The following is a 19,776-nucleotide window of genomic DNA, read 5'->3' as shown; positions in this document are numbered from 1 at the left end:
TATTGGTTTGTACATTTTTTTTCTTTGTTGTTGTTGTTGTTGTTGTTTCATTTCAATGTCACAGACACACAAATAATGACGATAAATCATAGAAAAGATTCAGTTTTCAGTGTTTATCGATTGTGGTAAATTTTTGCCGTTGTTTTCATGTTTCACATACACATATATATCGACCGCAGAATCAATCGTTTTTTTTCTTGATTTCAAATCATTGAATTCTTTGAATTATTTTTTTTGTGTGTGTGTGTGTGTGTGTAAAAAAAACGAAGAATTCAATAGGTCGAAATTTCAAATTCAATATTTGCATTGATTGATTTTTTTTCGCTATTTATTTATTACGTCAAACGATATATAGAAAGAGAAAAAGTTTTTTTTGTTGTTGTTGTTGTTGTTGTTGTCAGTTTTGATATTTTTCAACTGCATTTGCTGAAATGATGATTGAATCGTTTTTCTCTTTTTTTTTTTTTTTTTGGTTAATTCTCTCTTTTTATTCAAAATGTCAGAAAAATCTCTCGTTTGCGGCGTTTTTCAATCGATATGGTTTCTTTTTCTTTTTGGTGAAAGAATCCGATAAATGAGAAAGAATACGGTTATTTTGAAAATATTGACACACACACAAACACAATTGTAACATTCATTGATCACTGATTATTGGTTATTGATGATGATGATGATGATGATGATGACAATGATGGACATGTTTATAAATATTTAGCAAAGGAAAAAAAATTACAAAATTTCAATTTTCAATCATCGGTGATGATGACAGGCAATGTGATAATTGCAAACAAAAAAAAAGAAAACTTCAATTTGATCAAAATAATGGAACCAAATAAAAAAACCAGAACGTTTGGTTTTTTTTTCTTTTTTTCCCATTTCACAAAATCAGATGATGATGATGATCATTGCATTGATACCATCCCATTTAATGATGTGTGATTGTAACAAACAAATAAAACTTGTTATTTTTATTGTCATAATGATGATGCCAAAATTACTTGAATCTTCAACTTTTTTTTAGACGATTCAGCTCTAGATTAGTGTTTTTTTTTCTACGGTCTTTATGAAAGGTCGAATTATACACATTTATTTTTTGTTGTTATTGTACCCAATTGTGTGTGTGTTGTTTGTCTGTGTGGTTTATGATTCTGTTATGGTTCCATTCACTCTAATCCAATCAACCAAATGGATGACGATGATGATGATTATGATTACACACCATAAGGATAATAATAATTATGAATGAAATTCCATCATCATCATCATCATCATTGTTGAGATGGATTTTTTTTCTCGATTCTGTGAATCTCTTTGGTTGACACACACACACACACATGTGATCCACGAAAAAAAAATGAAAAAACAACAGAAACAAAAAAACCTCAGTCATCATCATCATCATCATGGTGATTATAATGATAATGATATGATATTTGTACGAAGATGGAAAGAAAAAAATCATTTTCAGTTTTTTTCCTCTGTTTTGTTTGCCAAAAACAAATCTTTAATGTTATTATATAAAAAAAACCACAATGGATATTAATGTTGTTTTTTTTTCTTTCTGTTTTTTTCCCATTCCATTTTCCATATTTAGCTATCTGACAAGAAACGTCTATTCAACGAAATCATGACAATCCAGAAAGAATTTCAAATTCTATAGAATTTAGAAAATTTTAAAAATGCGAAAATAAAAAATGTTTTATCAAACGATAATAATCTCCTTCTACTGATAAATGAAAAATAGATATTTTCAAATGTAAAAATTCAAATGTATCGAAAAAATCGTACTACAGAATCATCATCATTCTATAGGAAAAGAATGCGTAAAAGATTACGATCGCTATAGATCAGCAGCAACAGCAGCACACAAAATTCATTTGGATTTTTTTTTCGCAAATTTTATTTTTTATCAGTCAATACATCCACACCATCATTATCTTAGATTTGTTTGTTTGTTTGTTTTGCGGCAATAATATCGATATGTTTGCCGCAAATCAATCTATCGTCAACAATAACAGTTATAACAATAGTAGTACGATGCCGATCATCAATACGATATCAGCTACGGTAGATAATCAACAACAACAACAACAACAACAACATGGATCAATATATTCTGTTAATAATCAATCAAAACCACTGCCACAGTCATCATCATCATCGTTACAGAATAATCAATCATCAAGATTCCATCCAATCACAACACAATCATCAAACAACACACCATCATTACCAACACCAGCAGCGAATCCGATGCTTATACAACCAAATGCCTTTAATGGATCAACGATTACCGCAACAGCAACAGCACAACAACAGCAGATTGATCCAACAAAATTGACACCACCGATACGATTAACAAAACCATCATGGCCAACGATAATATCAAGTAGTAGCAGTGGTGGTGGTGCTGGTGGACAACAACCAACATCGAATAAACCGCCATCAACACCGTCGCAGCCATCAACCTCGCCACAACCACAATCACCACAGCCATCATTGATCAAAAGGCCTAGTGGTGCTGGTAATGATTCAATAACCGTAACAATTGTACCTCAAACACAAACCTCAGCCTCAGCCACAACTACTACTGCGGTTCCTGGAACACCAGCTACCGCAACATCAACATCAGCAGCTGCAGCTAAACAACAACCAAAACGAATTGTCCGTAAAGTGCCAAAAGTGCCGGAAAAAGCTGAACGTGTTCTTTATTGTCTTCGTCTTAAGAATCCAATACGTCGGCTTTGTATCAATATTGTTGAATGGAAATATCCTTTTCATAAAGCAAAAAAAAAACAAAACAAAACTTTTTTTTCTCATCTTTTTCAGATTTGCATTTCTCATTTAGTTTCTCATCTTTGTTTTGTTGTTTTCATTTTACAGTACTATAGTATTGATCGTTGAAAAACATTAGGCCAACATAAAATAGGAAAGCAGAAAAACAAAGAGAGACATTTTCAAGATCTAAATACAAAAAACAACAAAACAAGAAAATAATCGATAATCAAAAAAAAAAGATCTCGAAAAAACAACGACGACGACAACGACGACAATTTTATGCAAATCTTTTCTCCTATAGCTTTGCTTGTTGTTTTTGTTATTTTTTTTCGGAAAGATTCTTGTCATCAAGATTCAGAATAGATAGAGAATGAATAGAATGGAAAAAAAATTAGATATTTCCCATTGTCATGATGATGATGATCATGATCATCATCATTAAATATAAAGAACCAGACCAGAATAGGACTATAGAATAGAATCTTTTTGTTTCCGAAACATTCCTTTTTATTTCGATTCAATGCATCCTTTTTTTTCTTCTTCTTCTTTTCTTTGATTAATACATTCATTTGATAATCATTGTTTTTTTTCAGCATTCTCCTCAATTTGGCCTTTTTTGTGTGCGTGTGTGTGTGTGTGTGTGTGTGTGTGTGTGTGTGTGTGTGTGTGTGTGTGTGTATGTGTGTGTGTGTGTTATTATTACGATAATGATCATCATTATTATTGACTTTTGAAAACAATAGAGAACAACAAATGACAACATCGAACCGATGAAAACAGAATCAAATTTCAAATTTTTTTTCACTTCTCAGAATGATTGTTTTCCATAATTTTCTTTGTCTTTTTTTTCGAAATTTTTTTTCATTTTTTTCTTTCCAATGATTACGCCATTCGAATGGCTTATTCTAGTGACCATTTGTTTGAATTGTATTGCATTAGGTGTTTATACACCATATCCTGGTGGTGATTCCAATGATACAAATTTGGTTCTAGTAAGTTGTTTTTTGTTTTCTTTATTTGAAAAAAAATGAAATTCATTCCATTCATTTATAACAGGAAAAAATTGAATACGTTTTTCTTGTGATTTTCACATTGGAATGTATAATGAAAATATTGGCCTATGGTTTCATTGCACATCAAAGTGCCTATCTACGTAGCGCTTGGAATCTATTGGATTTCATTATTGTCGTTATTGGGTAATGTATATTTTTGATTGATTGATTATTACGAAACGAAACAAAAAAAAATCCAAAAGTACATTCGATTCGATTTTTGGAGATGGAAAATTGAAATTTTATTAGTTTCATTTGGTCGTTTTGTTATTGCTTTTCATTTTTTTTCATTTCACACACACACACACGATTTTTTTTTGTTGGGCGGTGATTTCGTTTTCGTTTTTGTTTATTTTCAATTTCAGAAATTGATTCTCCAAGAAAAAAAACCGAGAAAAAGTCACGTCCATACGGGAATTCTTTGGATGATAATGATGATTCGTTATTGTTTTTTTTTGCTTTTTTTTGCTGTTTGTTTGCCAAGATAACAGATAGACAAATAGACCAAATAAATAAACCAATTCAATATTTGTTTTTTTTGCGTTTTCCAACCAACCAACCGCCCACCCATCCGCCCACGCCTCACACCAACCACTCACAATCCATTATTTTTTTGTTAAAAATTAATAAATGATCATTTCTTTTTTTTCCTCCACCCTTCGGCCCCCACCCACCCACAATTCACACATCAGTCTAATATCGACCGTAGTGCAACAGATTTCGGCCGAAGGTATCGATGTTAAAGCATTACGTGCATTTCGTGTTTTACGTCCACTACGTCTTGTATCAGGTGTGCCAAGTAAGTATTTGTTGTTTTTTTTTACATTTTGCAAAGAATATTCTTCAAACAATAAAAAAAAGAAATTAGTCCAGATTTGATTAGATTAGATTAGATTAATGTACTACTCTTTGTACTTGAATGAGAAATTTTTTTTTTAAATTTATTTAGCTAAAAGCTAAATAGAATAATAATTTATAAAACAAACAAACTGCCATCAAGAATGAAAGTGAATAATTGCCAGAATATTCCTGTTCTTCATTGCCACTACTATTTTATTTTCATTTTTTTTTTTTTTTTTTTTGGTCTTGGAAATCAGACATGTAAAGAAAAAAAAATTTTTTTTTCTTGCAAACCAAACATCAAATGTTTGCTCAATGGATTTACTGATGTAGAGTGCTGCTGCTGGTGGTGTTGGTGTTGGTGGTGGTGTTGGTGGTGGTTTTTTCTCATTCGATTCAATTCATTTGGTTTCACTTTTACAGTTTGATGTTTGTTTAAGCTTTATGGTTGTCGTTTGTTGTTCACTTGTTTCCAAATAATCAAGGCAAACGATGGCATTTGGAAAACAAAAATCTCCCGTTTTTTTCTGTTTGTTTTTGTATAGTAGCAGCTAGTTTGATGATTTTCCAGTGTAAGTGTGTGTGTGTGTGTGTATGTCTCGGTTTGTGGGTCAATTCTTGTGTATCCATTTATTTTTGTCTCTGTAATGGACACACACACACACGAACAATGTATGAATGTGAAATGGAAATCATCATCATCATCATTATGATGATGGATTCAATTCATTTCAAATGTAACAATTTAACGGATGGTGTCGAAAAAATGGAACCAAAGAAAAGAATTTTAATAGAAAGTTCAAAATTTTGTCCGTTACATTGTTGTTGTTGAATATCAAAAATCGAAAAAAAAATCGCATCCATCAAGTTTGAAAACACACATGGAGAAGAGAGAAAAAAAACTAGAAGGAAATGGACCATTTGGTTTTTCAAAGTGAAAGTGCCGAAATAAAAACGCTTAAAGTTTCCAAATGGATCACAACAACAAAAAACAACAACAACAGGAAACAACCATCCATTCAACCAATGAATGGATGAAACGAATGAACAAAATGGCGTAAAAATCGTTTCACAACAAAAAAAAATAACCGATGTCAAGAATCTTGAAAAAAAACAATGAAAAATTCTGTACGATTCTATTGTTTTCTAGTGAATTGAAAATTTGAAAAAAAATTCCAACTATTCCATATGGTTCAACAAACTGGTCAGTTGATTTTTGGCTGTTTGTTTGTTTGTCCATTTGATTCATACACAAAAATCCATCAACATCATCATGTGAACAACAACAAATCCCGTGACAACAGGGAAAAAAAATTGGTGGCGCTAGAATTATCGATTCATTCTATGCATGCATGTTTGTGTGTGTGTGTATGTAGCTTGGTGATTATTATATCAAATTTCTCGTGAAAAAAAAAACTTTTTTTTTCTTTCTCAATGCCCACTAGTTTATTTGGGTCATGAATTTTTTTTTATTCAAATTTCAACATCCAGTATTACAGATCAAGAGAGAAAAGATGATGATGATGAAGACATTTTTATTCACAGACGACAGAATTTACCGGGCAAAAAAACAAACTCAAACATTCAAACACACACACACACACACACACCGGGAATATCGAATATTGAATGATTTGATTTCTTTACACGAAATGATCATGGGAATACGAAGAGAAAAAAAAACAAACAAACTCGGACACAAGAATCTCTTCATTCTCTATATATTGCTTCTACCATTAAAAATGACCAACTGAATGATGATTGATGATTGAGAAAGAAAAAAAAAGAAAGAAGAGATACATTGACATTACAAACCAAAATAAAAAACTGTATCTCTTTTTTTTTATCTATCTCTCGTTGGAACATTTATTTATTTATGTATTACATTTGGATCATCAACAACAACAACAACAACAACAACGACGACGACGACGAAAACGAAGAAACTAAAAATTTTGGAATATAAAACGAAAATGAAATGACCAACCAAATGATAAACAACAAATAGCAGAAAATTCCTTTTTTTTGAGAAAAAATTTTTTTTTCTCATTGTTCATCGTTTGTTTGTTGATCGAGAGAGAGAGAGGGGAGAGAGATGAAAAAAAATTCTCAAAAAATTCAAACCATTTAATATGAGAGTCAAATATCAGATCCAACAACAACAACAATAACAGCAGAAAAAAAATCCATCCGTTTGCCCGTGTGTGTGTGTGTGTGTGTGTGTGCGTTCCAATCTCCCCCACACACAAAACATTCATCATCCAATATTGCAAATGTGCATAAAACTACACAAAACGACGACGACGATGATGATGATGATCTTTTTTTTTTTGGTCCAGTTGGCCCATCTCGTCGGTCAACGGATATATTCATTAGTGTTGTAGTGGTAGCGGCATCAATAACATAAGTTTCAACATCATCATGATCGTTGACATTTTTTTTTCTCGGTTTTCGACAATATTTTTTTTTCATATATGAAAAAAAAGAATAAAATAAATTTGTCAACCACCCCCCCGCTACTACTACTACTACCACCACCAGTATTTTTTTTTCCTTTTTCTTTCCATCATCATCATCATCATCATTATGGCAATAATAATACACATTCAACAGCAAAAGAATATAAAAAAAAGAAAGAAAAAATTCTGGAACAAATTTGGAACATCACAACCCGAAAAAATGATGATGATGATGATGATGATGACAACATAACATATAAATTTTCTTTCTTTTTTTTATATAATAGCTATCAATAAATCAATAATGATTGATCGAAGAATAGTTGCCAAAGCCATCGTCGTGTTCGTTTTGTTGTTGTTGTCGTCGTCGTCGTCGTCATGTCGGTTTTGTGTGTTTATTTTTCTTTTCTTATTCTTGAATTCAATATTTGATTCAAAAAATTAAGAAATTTGAAAACTGAAAATTGATTACGTCATATGTGAAAAGAAAAACAGCTTCATTCGAATGTTTCGAATTTTCTGTATTTTTTTTTTATTTATCATCATTATCGATCGTTTGTTTGTATTATTTATTGTTATTAGGTGGTATTGTTATTGGCGTTATTTTGATCAGTACAATTTGAATTGTTTAATTGTCGACGAATTTCCAATTCATATAATTCTGGATAATGTAAACGATAAAATTTTGGTACCAAAATTTTTACTTTTTCTTGTTGATCTGCTGCTACTGTTGAATATTGTTCTATTTGTTCCATATCCACAGATTTTCTGCCATTATTCACACGTGCTTCATATTGTATTAGCTGTTGAATGAAACCAATGTTTGGCCTGATTGGTTGTCGTATGGATTTTATATGCAAAAATGCTTCATACAATGTGAATGTTGTATATTTCACCATATAAGCTAATATTAATGTTGCTGAACGTGATACACCAGCCATACAATGTATGACGGATGAATGGCCACGTAATCGAATGGCTTCCATCAGATCGGCAACATCGTCAAAATATTGTTGTATTGGTTCTTGACAATCATCTTCCACTGGTACACGAAATGTTATTATATCCGATTGTTTCAATAATGGCATTTCATATGTTGCATTAATAATCATTCGAATACGTGATTCTTGCATGGTTTCTATGATCAAACCGGTAGTACCGGTTTGATATATACCTGGTATGATCATATCAAAATTTGAAAATGGTGGCATTATTATTAACGCTGTATCCGGCGGTAATCGATCCAGATTGGAACGCATTTGTTGAATTTTTCGCTTTGTAAATGCTTGATCAGTTTTTATCTGCATTATTGGTTTATTTGTAATGGTTTTTGTTAATGTTTGATCACGAAATAATGGATTGTTTCGAAATTTCGATGTCGATGATGTTAATTTTGACCATTCATCGATTGATTCACATTGTAATAGATAACGTAATAATTCATTTGTACGTCGTAAATTTTTGCCACCACCACCGTTGCTACTATTAATACTAGTAGTACTAGAACTGCCACCATTTAAAAATTCAAATGATTTTTGATTGATTTCTGAATAAATTATCGATGATGATGATGATTCAAATTGTTTTCGATGTCGTTGTCGTCGTTGTCGTTTCTGTTGATTAATCGTCGTTGGCGTTGTTGGTGTTGTTGAATGTTCAGATTGATTAGGATTTATGCCAAAACACGTATTGCCCATTATACAATTTGTCGTATATCACGTACACATTAATAATTTGAATTGAAAATTGATTTTAAATTCATTCATTTTGTTAATTTAATTAATGTTATAATTTTTTCCCATTCCATTCCGTTTCAGGTCTACAAGTTGTGCTCAATTCAATCATCAAAGCAATGGTGCCTTTATTACATATTGCATTACTTGTGATATTTGTTATCGTTATCTATGCCATTATTGGTCTGGAATTATTTGTTGGCCGTATGCATCGTACTTGTTTCAATAATATTACCAGTAAGTTTCATTGGAATCACACACACACACACACACACACAAACATTAACACATTGAGCCTTTTTTTTGTCGTTCTAACTCGTTTCCACACAAATGTGTGCATGCCGGTGGAAATAGTTAATTTTCACAATCATTCGACGACAAAATAAATAAATAAAGTGAAAGTGAAGAATTAGAATTCTATCTATTGAGAATTTCATTTTCAACCGTTCGATTGATGTTTTGTGAAAACAAAAAAAAAAAAAACGAGAAAGTAGATGAAAAAAGCTATTTGTTTGTTTACATTTCTCAGTTTCTGTGTTTGTTTAATGAGAAGTAATTAAATACGAAGATGATGATGATGCTGATGATGATGATGGTTGTGTTTAATCAAAACATCAAATGGGACGATATATGAGAAAAAAAATTGCTGGTAATAATCATTAGTTTGTTTTTTTTTCTTGGCAATAATGATGATTATTTTTTTTTCTTCAAATCAATCCCTTGTGACGATCTTTTGAAATTGTTTTTCACAATTACATTGACCAAATGATTCAATTTTGAACCGAGAAAAAAAAATTAATTTTTTTCGTTTTCTTTTTTTCCATTTGCCACCCAAATAGATGAAATGATGAAAGAACCAATGCTTTGTGGTGGTGAATATCAATGCCACGATATTGATGAATCACCGGATCCATATGTTTGCCGTGAATATTATGAAGGACCAAATGATGGTATTACAAATTTCGATAATTTTGGCCTAGCAATGTTGACAGTATTTCAATGTGTCACCAATGTAAGTAGTAATTTTGCAACATTGATTTGTTTGTCATTGATGGAAATCGATATTATTATTATTATTTTTTTCCATCGATTAAATGTCATGATTATGTTTTTATTACTTATTTTTTTTCTTCAATTTTTACAGGAAGGTTGGACCGATGTTCTTTACTATGTAAGTGGCTTTATCAATAAATGAATCGATTGATTGATACAAACCAGAACCCAATAATGAAATTGAAATTGAAATCTAATCATTGTCATCAACAAACAAACAACAACAATAACGAAAACGAAAAAAGCTAATTTTCACATCTTGGAAATTCTCAATCTGGAATTGTGTGTGTGTGTGTGCTGTCAGAAAAAATTTATCATTTTTTTCTTCTCATGAAAAAATAGAAATAGCCTACTTGACCCAGATTTTTTTTTTATTTTGTTTCATTTTCATCATCATCATCATCATCGACAACTGAGAAAAATTGGTTAGGGCTGTTTGTTCAGCTGAAATATTTGTCAACAATAAATTGTGTGTGTGTGTGCGTTTGATGATGATTGACAAACCCAACGATATACCACAACTACTACTAACCCGTCAATAAGATTTTTTTTTCTTTACCATTCAACCAAAACAAACCAAGCGAAAATGATGATGATGATGATGATGAAAAAGAAAAGAAATTCTATAGCCAAAATATAGAAATATAGTAAATTTGAAATTGAAATTAATCTTCAGAAAAGTACGAATGGATGTGATTGCATCAGAGATTGTATTTATATTTATTTATTCATCATGTTGTTGTCAATGTTGATTTTTTTTTCATTGAAAAACTTTTCAATTTCAACATAATCTTTATCAATGTGATTTCTGATTAATTCCTGATTATTGTTTTTTTATAATTCTTTTGTTTTCCAATTTCACATTTCCGGAATATTCGCTCAACTTTTCATCGTGCACAAACAAACAAAAAGATCAACGATTCCGTCGGAAATTCGTGGCCTTGGATTTATTTTATTAGTCTGATTATATTGGGTTCATTTTTTGTTATGAATCTTGTATTGGGTGTTTTAAGCGGGTAAGTAGTATTATTGCTTGCTTACTATTTTATTGATTTATTGATCATCAATATTTTCCCAAATTGAATAGTGAATTTTCAAAAGAAAGAGAAAAAGCTAAAGCACGTGGTGATTTTCATAAATTGAGAGAAAAACAACAAATTGAAGAAGATTTACGTGGTTATTTGGATTGGATTACACAAGCTGAAGATATTGATCCAGATGATAAAGATACCGTTGGTGGTGGTGGTGGTGGTGGCAGCGGTGGTGTTGGTGGCGGTGTTGGTGGTAATCGTGGCCGTGAACGTGGACGTAAGTTTTTGTATAATAATAATAACCGTGTGTGTTTTTTTTTTTTTAAAAACATTGAAATTTTTTTTTTACCCAAAAGAAAGTTTTTTCACATTTTTTTACACTTTGAAAAATGAGTTTATTCACAAAGTTTTTTTCCATCGTCATAATTTATTGTTGTTTTAAGAATTTTCTCAACTTTGCTCTGATCAACAACAACAGCAGCAGGAGATTGGGTAATGACTTGAAAAAAACCGATATCTTTTCATAGTCATCGATACCTTTCCAGGCACGCACACACACACACACAAACACACGCGCAAACAATTTATTTAAATTTTTTTTTTGCTCTTTCACACGCTTCATTTAATCAATTGACTTTTTTTTTGTTTCTTTCCATGTGAAAAAAATTGATTTTCAATTTTTTCACTTTTTTTTAGAAAACAATGAAGAAAACGAGATTGAATGTGATGATGATGATAATGGAAACCAGGAAAAGCAACCATCATATTGGACAATGAAAAAGTTTGTTGTTGTATTGAATGATTTTTTGTGCATACAAATTAAAATAATTTTGTTATTCATTTTTCAATTTATTTTAGAATGCAATTATCACGCATTAATCGTCGTATGCGTCGTGCTTGTCGTAAGATATGTAAATCACAAGCATTATATTGGACAATAATTGTGTTAGTATTTTTGAATACATTAACATTGGCATCCGAACATTATAATCAACCACAATGGTTGGACGATTTTCAAGAAGTGGCCAATGTTGTTTTTGTTACATTATTCTTGTTGGAAATGTTATTGAAAATGTATTCATTAGGATTGAAAGGTTATTTTTTCTCACTATTCAATCGTTTTGATTGTTTTGTTGTTATCAGTTCAATTATTGAATCAATATTAACATATTCAGGTAATTTTGGTCATTTTTTTCAGTAATTGACAACTAAATTTTTTTTCCCATTTGTTTAGACGTAATGCCACCATTGGGTGTATCTGTATTACGTTGTGTACGTTTACTAAGAATCTTCAAAGTGACCAAGTAAGTGTTACTGGTTGAATTTTTTTCCCACACTCCCCACCCCCATTGACGGAAAAGTATTATTATCATCATCATTTTTTTTATTCGTGGAATCAAAATTTCAGTTTTCCATATATATAGTATTTTTATTTCTATACAGAAATTGATCATTGAGACAATGGTCAAATTCAAGTGTGTGTGTGTGTGAGTGTTAAATGTTTTGGAATGCCCAAAAAAAAGTATCATTAACATTGATGATCACCATCATTATTATTATTATTGATGAAAAGTTCATCATTATTATTATGAGTGTGTGTTTGTGTGCAGGATAAATAGATAGCCCGAAAAAAGTAAATTCCGGAAAAAATAGATCTTGACGATGATGATGAAGAGTTTTTTTTTCATCTAATTAACTTTTTTTCGCCATTTTTTTTGGTACTAGAATTGTTGTGTTCTGTTGTGTGTGGCAATTACACTTATTGTATACATACAGAATATTCATTCATTCATTCATGTTTTAAGATCGTTAAATTGAAAACAATGAAAATTTACTTGAAATGAGATGATGATGAGAACATTGAAACATTTCACCATTGAATAGAATGAAATGAAAATATTAATGATCCATTCATCCATCATCTTAGCACATTAGTTTTTTTCCACTTTCCTGTCTAAAAAAAACAAAACAAAAAAAACAAAAAGTTGTTTTTCTCGAATGAAAAACAGGAAATGTCCAGAATATTCTCGATTCATTCATGTTCTACCCTTTTTTTCTTTTGTTTTTATTACTAGATATTGGTTATCATTACGAAATCTGGTTGCATCATTAATCAATTCAATGCGTGCAATTGCCTCATTATTATTGCTATTATTCTTATTTATTGTGATTTTTTCATTGCTTGGAATGCAAGTTTTTGGTGGAAAATTTAATTTTCCCGAACAAAAACCACGACATAATTTCGATTCATTTTGGCAATCATTATTAACGGTATTTCAAATATTGACCGGTGAAGATTGGAATGTGGTCATGTATGATGGTATCAAAGCGTATGGCGGTGTTTCCAAACCCGGCATTTTGGCCTGTGTTTATTTTATCATTTTATTCATTTGCGGCAATTGTAAGTTTTTTTTCTCGTTTTTTTCTAATTTTCAATTTGATTTTGAATTCATCTCCATCAGATATTTTGCTCAACGTTTTCTTGGCCATTGCTGTGGATAATTTGGCTGATGCTGAAAGTTTAACAATAGAAAAAGAAGATGAAGAATTGGAAGAAGAAGAAGATGGAATGTTGATGATGACACCAGAAGCTATTGAAGAACAGCGAAGATTGAAAAAATTACAACGGCGACGGCGACGACGACGTCGTAGAAGACGATTAAAAAAATTACAAATGTTACAACAACAACAACAACAAAAAGAAACAACTAATGAAGAGCTTAGTGGTAAATCATTAGATTTAGAAATATCATCATCCAACAAAATGATGATTAATGATCCAAAATCTGAAAATAATAATGTCAATGATGATCATGATGAAGATTATGGTGCTGATGATGATGATGACGATGAAGATGATGATGAAATGGATGATGAAGATGAAGATGATGTTGATGAAAATGACGAAGATGAAGAAATAGAAATTGGTGCAAATCTTGTTGGTGAAGGTGAAATTGACGAAGATGATGATGATGATGATAAACAAGATAATGGAATGAAAATTGTTGTTGGTGCATTACCTAAACGTCTTTCGGAGGTGAATATAACGAAAAAAATACCACCGATACCGAAATCACGGTCGTTTTTTATATTTTCACATACAAATAGGTAATGAAATGAAATTGAAATTGAATGAATTTAAATCAAAAAATTTTTTTTTTTCGTTTGTTTCAGATTCCGTGTTGCCTGTCATCGATTTATAAATCATAATTATTTTGGTAATGTTGTTCTCATGTGTATTATAATCAGTAGCACAATGTTGGCAGCTGAAGATCCATTGAATGCCTTTTCTTATCGTAATATTGTATGTGTTTGTTTGTTTGTTTTTTCTTTTTGATTGATTTGAAAATTTTTTTCTGCAGATTTTAAATTATTTTGATTATTTTTTCACCACAATATTCACCATTGAAATATCGCTCAAGGTAATCCAATGATTTCCAATTTCATTGATGGTTAACATTATTTTCCCTCAGACAATCGCTTATGGTGTTATATTGCATAAAGGAAGTTTTTGTCGTAGCTATTTCAATTTGCTTGATATTCTTGTCGTCTGTTGTTCATTGATTTCGTTCTTTTTTTCGTAAGTTTTTCTTTTGTTTTTGTTTTCATAATTCATAATTTTTGTTTCATGGTCTAACTATTTTTATTTTACCAACATCTAGCAATGGTACATTTTCTGTAATCAAAATTCTTCGTGTATTACGTGTGCTAAGACCATTGCGTGCAATAAATCGTGCTAAAGGTCTCAAGGTATGAGATGTTTGCGTTTTTTTTTCTCTCTATTTTTTTTGGTGAATTTATTATTATTGCCCATTTTTTTCGGTCAATTTTCTCTCACTACTTATTGCAAATAAATATTTTGCAATAATAATCATAATGAGATAGTTTCAATGTAGATAGAATGTAGCCAGAAAATTCTGGATATGCAACAACAACAACAACAACAAAAAATAATAATAAGAAGAATTTGCATATCCGAAAATTCTTATGGAGAGATTCTTGAAAGTAAAGTAAAGTAAAGTGAAGTGAAGTGAATGTTCGTGTGTGATGTGAAAAAAAGTGAGTTTTCTGTATAATGAATGGGCGTTTAAGCGTGTGTTTGTGTGAGTGATAAAATAAATGAATGGTTTACACATTCACATAGTCATTCATTTTTTCTTTATTTGTTCATTTTATCTTGGGACAAAATTTTATTAATGAAATAAATGTGTACACGTTTAGCATGTCGTATCCTGTGTAATTGTGGCCATTAAAACCATTGGTAATATCATGTTGGTAGGTATTTGTTCAACACAAACGATGATTTTATTTTGTTTCATTTTCATTTCATTTCATTTTTTTTTTTTTTTTTTGATTTTTATTTCTTGTTTTTGTTCGCCAATTTTTCGTTTTCGTTTTCATTTTAATTTTTTTCCGTTTGTTTGTTTGGTTGGCCATATTTCATTTTTTAAAAAAATTATTCAAATCCATCAATCAGGTGACATTCTTGCTCAATTTTATGTTTGCTGCAATTGGCTGTCAGTTATTCAAGGTAAAAAAAAAATTTAAAAAAAAAAAAAAACAAAACATACTGATTCAATCGACAAAACAGAAAAAAATTTTGTTTTTTGCTTGCTTTTGCTTTATTTTTGTTTTTTTTCGTTTTTTGTTTTTCTTATCAACGACAAAACACACACGTTGCATGTAATTATTATATAATGTAAATCACAATGGCCACTACTAATCACGATTGTTGTTGTTCACGCGTGTTTGATATATTTGTATTCTTGTGTGTGTGTGTGAGTGCGATTCGAGAAAGAATTTTTTTATGTAGAAAAAAAAATTTGCTTCATTCTCTCATTGTTTTTCTCTGTCTTTTCTTTTTCTTTCCATTTCCAATCCAACTTCTAACCCAAAAATCATTTGTCACTCATTTGTCACAATCAATGAATCCACACATTCACTCTTACACTCATCCATTTGATATTCACTTTTTCACTTTCACATTGTCCACGTGTTGTGAATGTTTTTTTTTGTTATTTTGCACGTGTTTTTTCCACTTGTCTGTCTGTGTATGTGTTAACAACAACAATCAATCAATCAATCAATCAAAAGCTTGTTGTCAAATCAGTATTGGTTGCTATTAAAATGATTGGACAAATTTTGATGGTTACATATCTACTACAATTCATGTTTGCCGTTGTTGCCGTGCAATTATTCAAGGTAATATTGATATAATCAATTAATACTGATTTATTTCAAATTCATTCTCAGGTTGAATTTTCATCATTGAAAAATTTTTTTTGCATGTTACACACACACACACATCTATCTCTTTATGACGCTTGTGCGCTTTCGGGTATTTTTTTGCATTTGTAAAACTATTAAACAACGCCCACTACCTACACAACCACCACTCATGGTGAACTTTATTTTATACATGTTCATTCTACTACAACAAAAAAAAATTGATCCACAACAAAAACCGGAAAAACTTTTATTTTTTTTTATTTCGTTTCGTTTATCGGCTTAGCTGAAATTCTTCGATTCTTTTGTCTGTGTGTTGTGGCTATTTATAAGAATAAAAAGTTTGTTCGGTTTTAGAATCGCACACATCGTTCAAATTCCCAAATGATGTCATAATGGCTGGAACACTAGTGTACCACCATTGTGATATGAAACAAAGAAAATTACTGATTTTTTTTGTTGTTCAGGATCTTTTGGTCATTATTATCATCATCATTTGGAAACTTTTCACTTTTATCGCCCACGCATTCCGGGCATTAGTGAAACGAAAAAAAAAATCAATCAACTAATTGATAAAAGGGAAAAAAAGATCAATTTTCCTTTTCTGGTGACATTTTTTCTTTTTTTATCATTTCATTGAATAATCTTATTTGATTTTTATTCATTGAAAAATTCTTTGACTTTTTTTTTGTTTTTAATTCTCGAAAAATTTTTATTTGCAAACGAAAACGAAGAAAAAAAACAACAACAAAACAGACAAAAAGATTCACTCTCTCTTTCCATTCATTTGTGTGCAAATAGCGGCTAGAATTCTTTTTTTTTCGGACCATTATTCTTTCTTTCTATCTGCCAACCGAGACAGAAACACAATTGGAATGAAAAAAAACGACAATAACGATAATGGTGATTTGGGTAAAGAGAGAGAGAGAGAGAGAGAAAATCAATTTATTTTTTCTGTGTGTTTGTATGTCAGTGTAGCGTCCACATTTGAACTTTTTTTTCTTTTTTCTTTTTTTTGCTTTGAAATGGTCATATAATAATCATAATCAACCATTGTTATTGAAATCGATTTTACTTTCTTTCTCGCTTTTTTTTGCCTTTTTTGCATCTTAATCGTTGAATTTCAGAAAAAAAACGAAAACAAAAGTTTTTGAGTTTGAAAAAAAACTTTATTTATTTCTTGCGCCGATTGTTTTTCATTTTCATTTTCATTTTTTTTGGTTTTGGTTTTGGACAAAATTTAACCATCATCGTTATTTCTGTTTCGATTCAAGCTTGTGAATCATAATCAAATCAAAATCAATGAACGCTACCACCAGCATCACCAGTGTGTGTGTGTGTGTGTGTGTGTGTGTGATTTTGATTTACTTGCCGCCCGTGCCATATTGGTTTTTTTTCATAGAAATTCAATTCGAGTAAAAAAAACTGAATTTGACTATTATTCATGTGTGTGTGTGTGTGTATGGCATAATATTTATTTTATGCTCGCTATTTATGTATTTTCATCTGTGGCATTTTTCTTCTTTTTTTTCATCACGAAAATTCAATTTGATTCAAAATTCAATTTTTATATTCTTCTATTGTCGTTGTCGTCGTAAAACCACCAGAAAAAAAATATTCATGTGAAACATTTAGCCCGTACATAAGTTTGAAAACTTTTTCTTTTTGCTTTTTTCAATGTTTTCAAAATGCCGAACATTATCCTGAAGCGAAATTCTATTTTTTTTCATTTTTCTTTTCTTATATTCATTCATTCACTCGTTTCATTTGATTGAATGAAATGAATTTGAAATTTTTTTTTTTTTTTGCAACAATTCATCACCAACTTACACACATACATTTCAAACTTGTTTTGTGTGAATAAATATAGCACTAATTAATTTACGTCACCTTTTGCATCATTTCAGCAACTTTCACCGTTGCTGCTGCTAATATTGCATGTTAAATGTTGTCAATTTTTCATCACTTGATCACACACGACAACTACACACGCACACATAATCGATTGATCGATATGAATCTTTAATTTTTGTTTTCTTTCTCTCTCTCTCTCTCTCTCTCTCGCTTATAAAGGGAACACTATTTGAATGTACGGATATATCGAAAAGTGTTGAAGAAGAATGCCAGTAAGTTTGTTACCATATAATTGTTTGACCAAAATTTTGAATTTTGAATTTTGAATTTTTTTTCTTCCTTCAAAAAAAAATAATCATAGAGGATATTTCATTTCATATGATGATGAAGGCAATCCCGAAATATCGGAACGTAAATGGGATAGAAATAAATTTCATTTTGATGATATCGGTGCAGCAATGTTAACACTTTGTACTGTATCAACATTTGAAGGATGGCCAGAGTAAGTGATCAGATTGATTTTGATTTGAAAATAAAAAAAATACAGAGATAACAAACATACATTCTTTGTCATTCATTGTCTACAAAAAAAAAACAGTCTATTACATCGATCTATTGATTCACATGCAGAAAATTATGGTCCTGTTTATAATAATCGTCCATATGTGGCCATATTTTATATAATTTACATTATTGTCATTGCATTTTTTATGGTCAATATTTTTGTCGGTTTCGTTATCGTTACTTTCCAGAATGAAGGTGAACAGGAATATAAAAATTGTGAATTGGATAAAAATCAACGAAATTGTATTGAATTTGCATTGAAAGCTCGTCCTGTACGGCGTTATATACCAAAAGGTTTGTTGTTTTTTTTTTCATTTTCTTTCATCATCCAACATATGAAATTTGTCCCAAATGTTTTTGTCTGTGTGTGTGTGTGTGATAAATAACCACCGCAGTAAATTGTAGCTCGGTAGTAAATAATAATAATTCGGTTATATATGAATAACCGAATACCCGCACACACACTCACACACACATGAATGTCAAAATGCACTATAATTTTGCAGTTGATCCACTTGGAAACTTGCCACCATTTCCGGAATTACATTTTTTTTTCTGTAATAAATGTCTGTAATTTTTCTTTTCGTAAATATAAAAAAAAAATGATGATGATTCTGGGCAATTTTCTTCTTATTTTTTTTCGAAAAGAAAAAATTCATCAAAAATGAATGAATGGAATGGAATGATTTTTTTCATTCAAGAAATCTTTATTTTTTTAAAACAAAATTTTTTTTCACATTTATTTTTTCTCTCTCAATTATTCTAGCACGTGTCCAATATAAAGTATGGTGGCTAGTGACATCACATTATTTTGAATATCTAATATTTGCAATGATTTTACTCAATACAATTACATTGGCAATGCGGGTAAGTTGTGTTTCTGAATCTGTTTGTGTGTGTGTAATAAATGAATTTGATTTTTATTTTTGTTTTTTTTTTATTTACCAAAAAACATTCATTCCCAATGGTGTAATCTATACTACATGCACGTACACATCGTATTCATTCATTCATTCATATGTATAGTATAATAATCAACCAGAATCATATTCATACGTGCTTAATGTATTGAATATAATTTTTACTGCATTATTTACAGTGGAATTTGTATTGAAATTATTTGCTTTCCGTTTTAAGGTATGTTTGTTTGTGTGTGTGTGTGTGTGACCCTTAATGACCATGAACT

General features: G+C 30.5%; 2 protein-coding genes across 17 annotated transcripts in view; one reads left to right on the top strand and one right to left on the bottom strand.

Moving 5' to 3' along the window:
• Positions 1 to 19,776, top strand: part of Ca-alpha1D (Ca[2+]-channel protein alpha[[1]] subunit D) — a 42,748-nt gene that overhangs the window by 17,624 nt on the left and 5,348 nt on the right. For 8 of the 16 annotated variants that reach the window (XR_012832496.1, XM_075735391.1, XM_075735390.1 and 5 more), the window contains 26 exons: positions 1,595 to 2,768; positions 3,665 to 3,770; positions 3,835 to 3,974; positions 4,523 to 4,629; positions 8,947 to 9,099; positions 9,702 to 9,874; positions 10,007 to 10,033; positions 10,828 to 10,931; positions 11,003 to 11,223; positions 11,643 to 11,727; positions 11,805 to 12,121; positions 12,181 to 12,250; positions 13,022 to 13,347; positions 13,409 to 14,054; positions 14,121 to 14,250; positions 14,309 to 14,368; positions 14,420 to 14,526; positions 14,609 to 14,696; positions 15,168 to 15,221; positions 15,424 to 15,477; positions 16,041 to 16,148; positions 18,246 to 18,298; positions 18,388 to 18,528; positions 18,625 to 18,884; positions 19,357 to 19,457; positions 19,617 to 19,727. Coding sequence is in view for 15 of the 16 variants with exons in the window: in XM_075735391.1 (XP_075591506.1) it covers positions 1,981 to 2,768; positions 3,665 to 3,770; positions 3,835 to 3,974; positions 4,523 to 4,629; positions 8,947 to 9,099; positions 9,702 to 9,874; positions 10,007 to 10,033; positions 10,828 to 10,931; positions 11,003 to 11,223; positions 11,643 to 11,727; positions 11,805 to 12,121; positions 12,181 to 12,250; positions 13,022 to 13,347; positions 13,409 to 14,054; positions 14,121 to 14,250; positions 14,309 to 14,368; positions 14,420 to 14,526; positions 14,609 to 14,696; positions 15,168 to 15,221; positions 15,424 to 15,477; positions 16,041 to 16,148; positions 18,246 to 18,298; positions 18,388 to 18,528; positions 18,625 to 18,884; positions 19,357 to 19,457; positions 19,617 to 19,727 (4,530 nt within the window). In the remaining variant the exon portion in view is untranslated. Of the gene's footprint in view, positions 1 to 1,594; positions 2,769 to 3,664; positions 3,771 to 3,834; positions 3,975 to 4,522; positions 4,630 to 8,946; positions 9,100 to 9,444; positions 9,512 to 9,701; positions 9,875 to 10,006; positions 10,034 to 10,827; positions 10,932 to 11,002; positions 11,224 to 11,642; positions 11,728 to 11,804; positions 12,122 to 12,180; positions 12,251 to 13,021; positions 13,348 to 13,408; positions 14,055 to 14,120; positions 14,251 to 14,308; positions 14,369 to 14,419; positions 14,527 to 14,608; positions 14,697 to 15,167; positions 15,222 to 15,423; positions 15,478 to 16,040; positions 16,149 to 18,245; positions 18,299 to 18,387; positions 18,529 to 18,624; positions 18,885 to 19,356; positions 19,458 to 19,616; positions 19,728 to 19,776 lie in introns of those variants that run through there. The other 8 variants (XM_075735402.1, XM_075735392.1, XM_075735398.1 and 5 more) reach the window with 5 other exon arrangements.
• Positions 7,656 to 8,985, bottom strand: LOC124492548 (uncharacterized). Its single transcript, XM_047055466.2, has one exon. The coding sequence runs from the start codon at positions 8,824 to 8,826 to the stop codon at positions 7,708 to 7,710; it is 1,119 nt and encodes a 372-aa protein (XP_046911422.1). The 5' UTR covers positions 8,827 to 8,985; the 3' UTR covers positions 7,656 to 7,707.

This window comes from Dermatophagoides farinae, chromosome 1, assembly GCF_024713945.1.
Source record: "Dermatophagoides farinae isolate YC_2012a chromosome 1, ASM2471394v1, whole genome shotgun sequence".
Taxonomy (NCBI): domain Eukaryota; kingdom Metazoa; phylum Arthropoda; class Arachnida; order Sarcoptiformes; family Pyroglyphidae; genus Dermatophagoides; species Dermatophagoides farinae.
The sequence above is the reverse complement of the archived record's forward strand: the minus strand, read 5'-3'. Positions and strand labels throughout refer to the sequence as shown.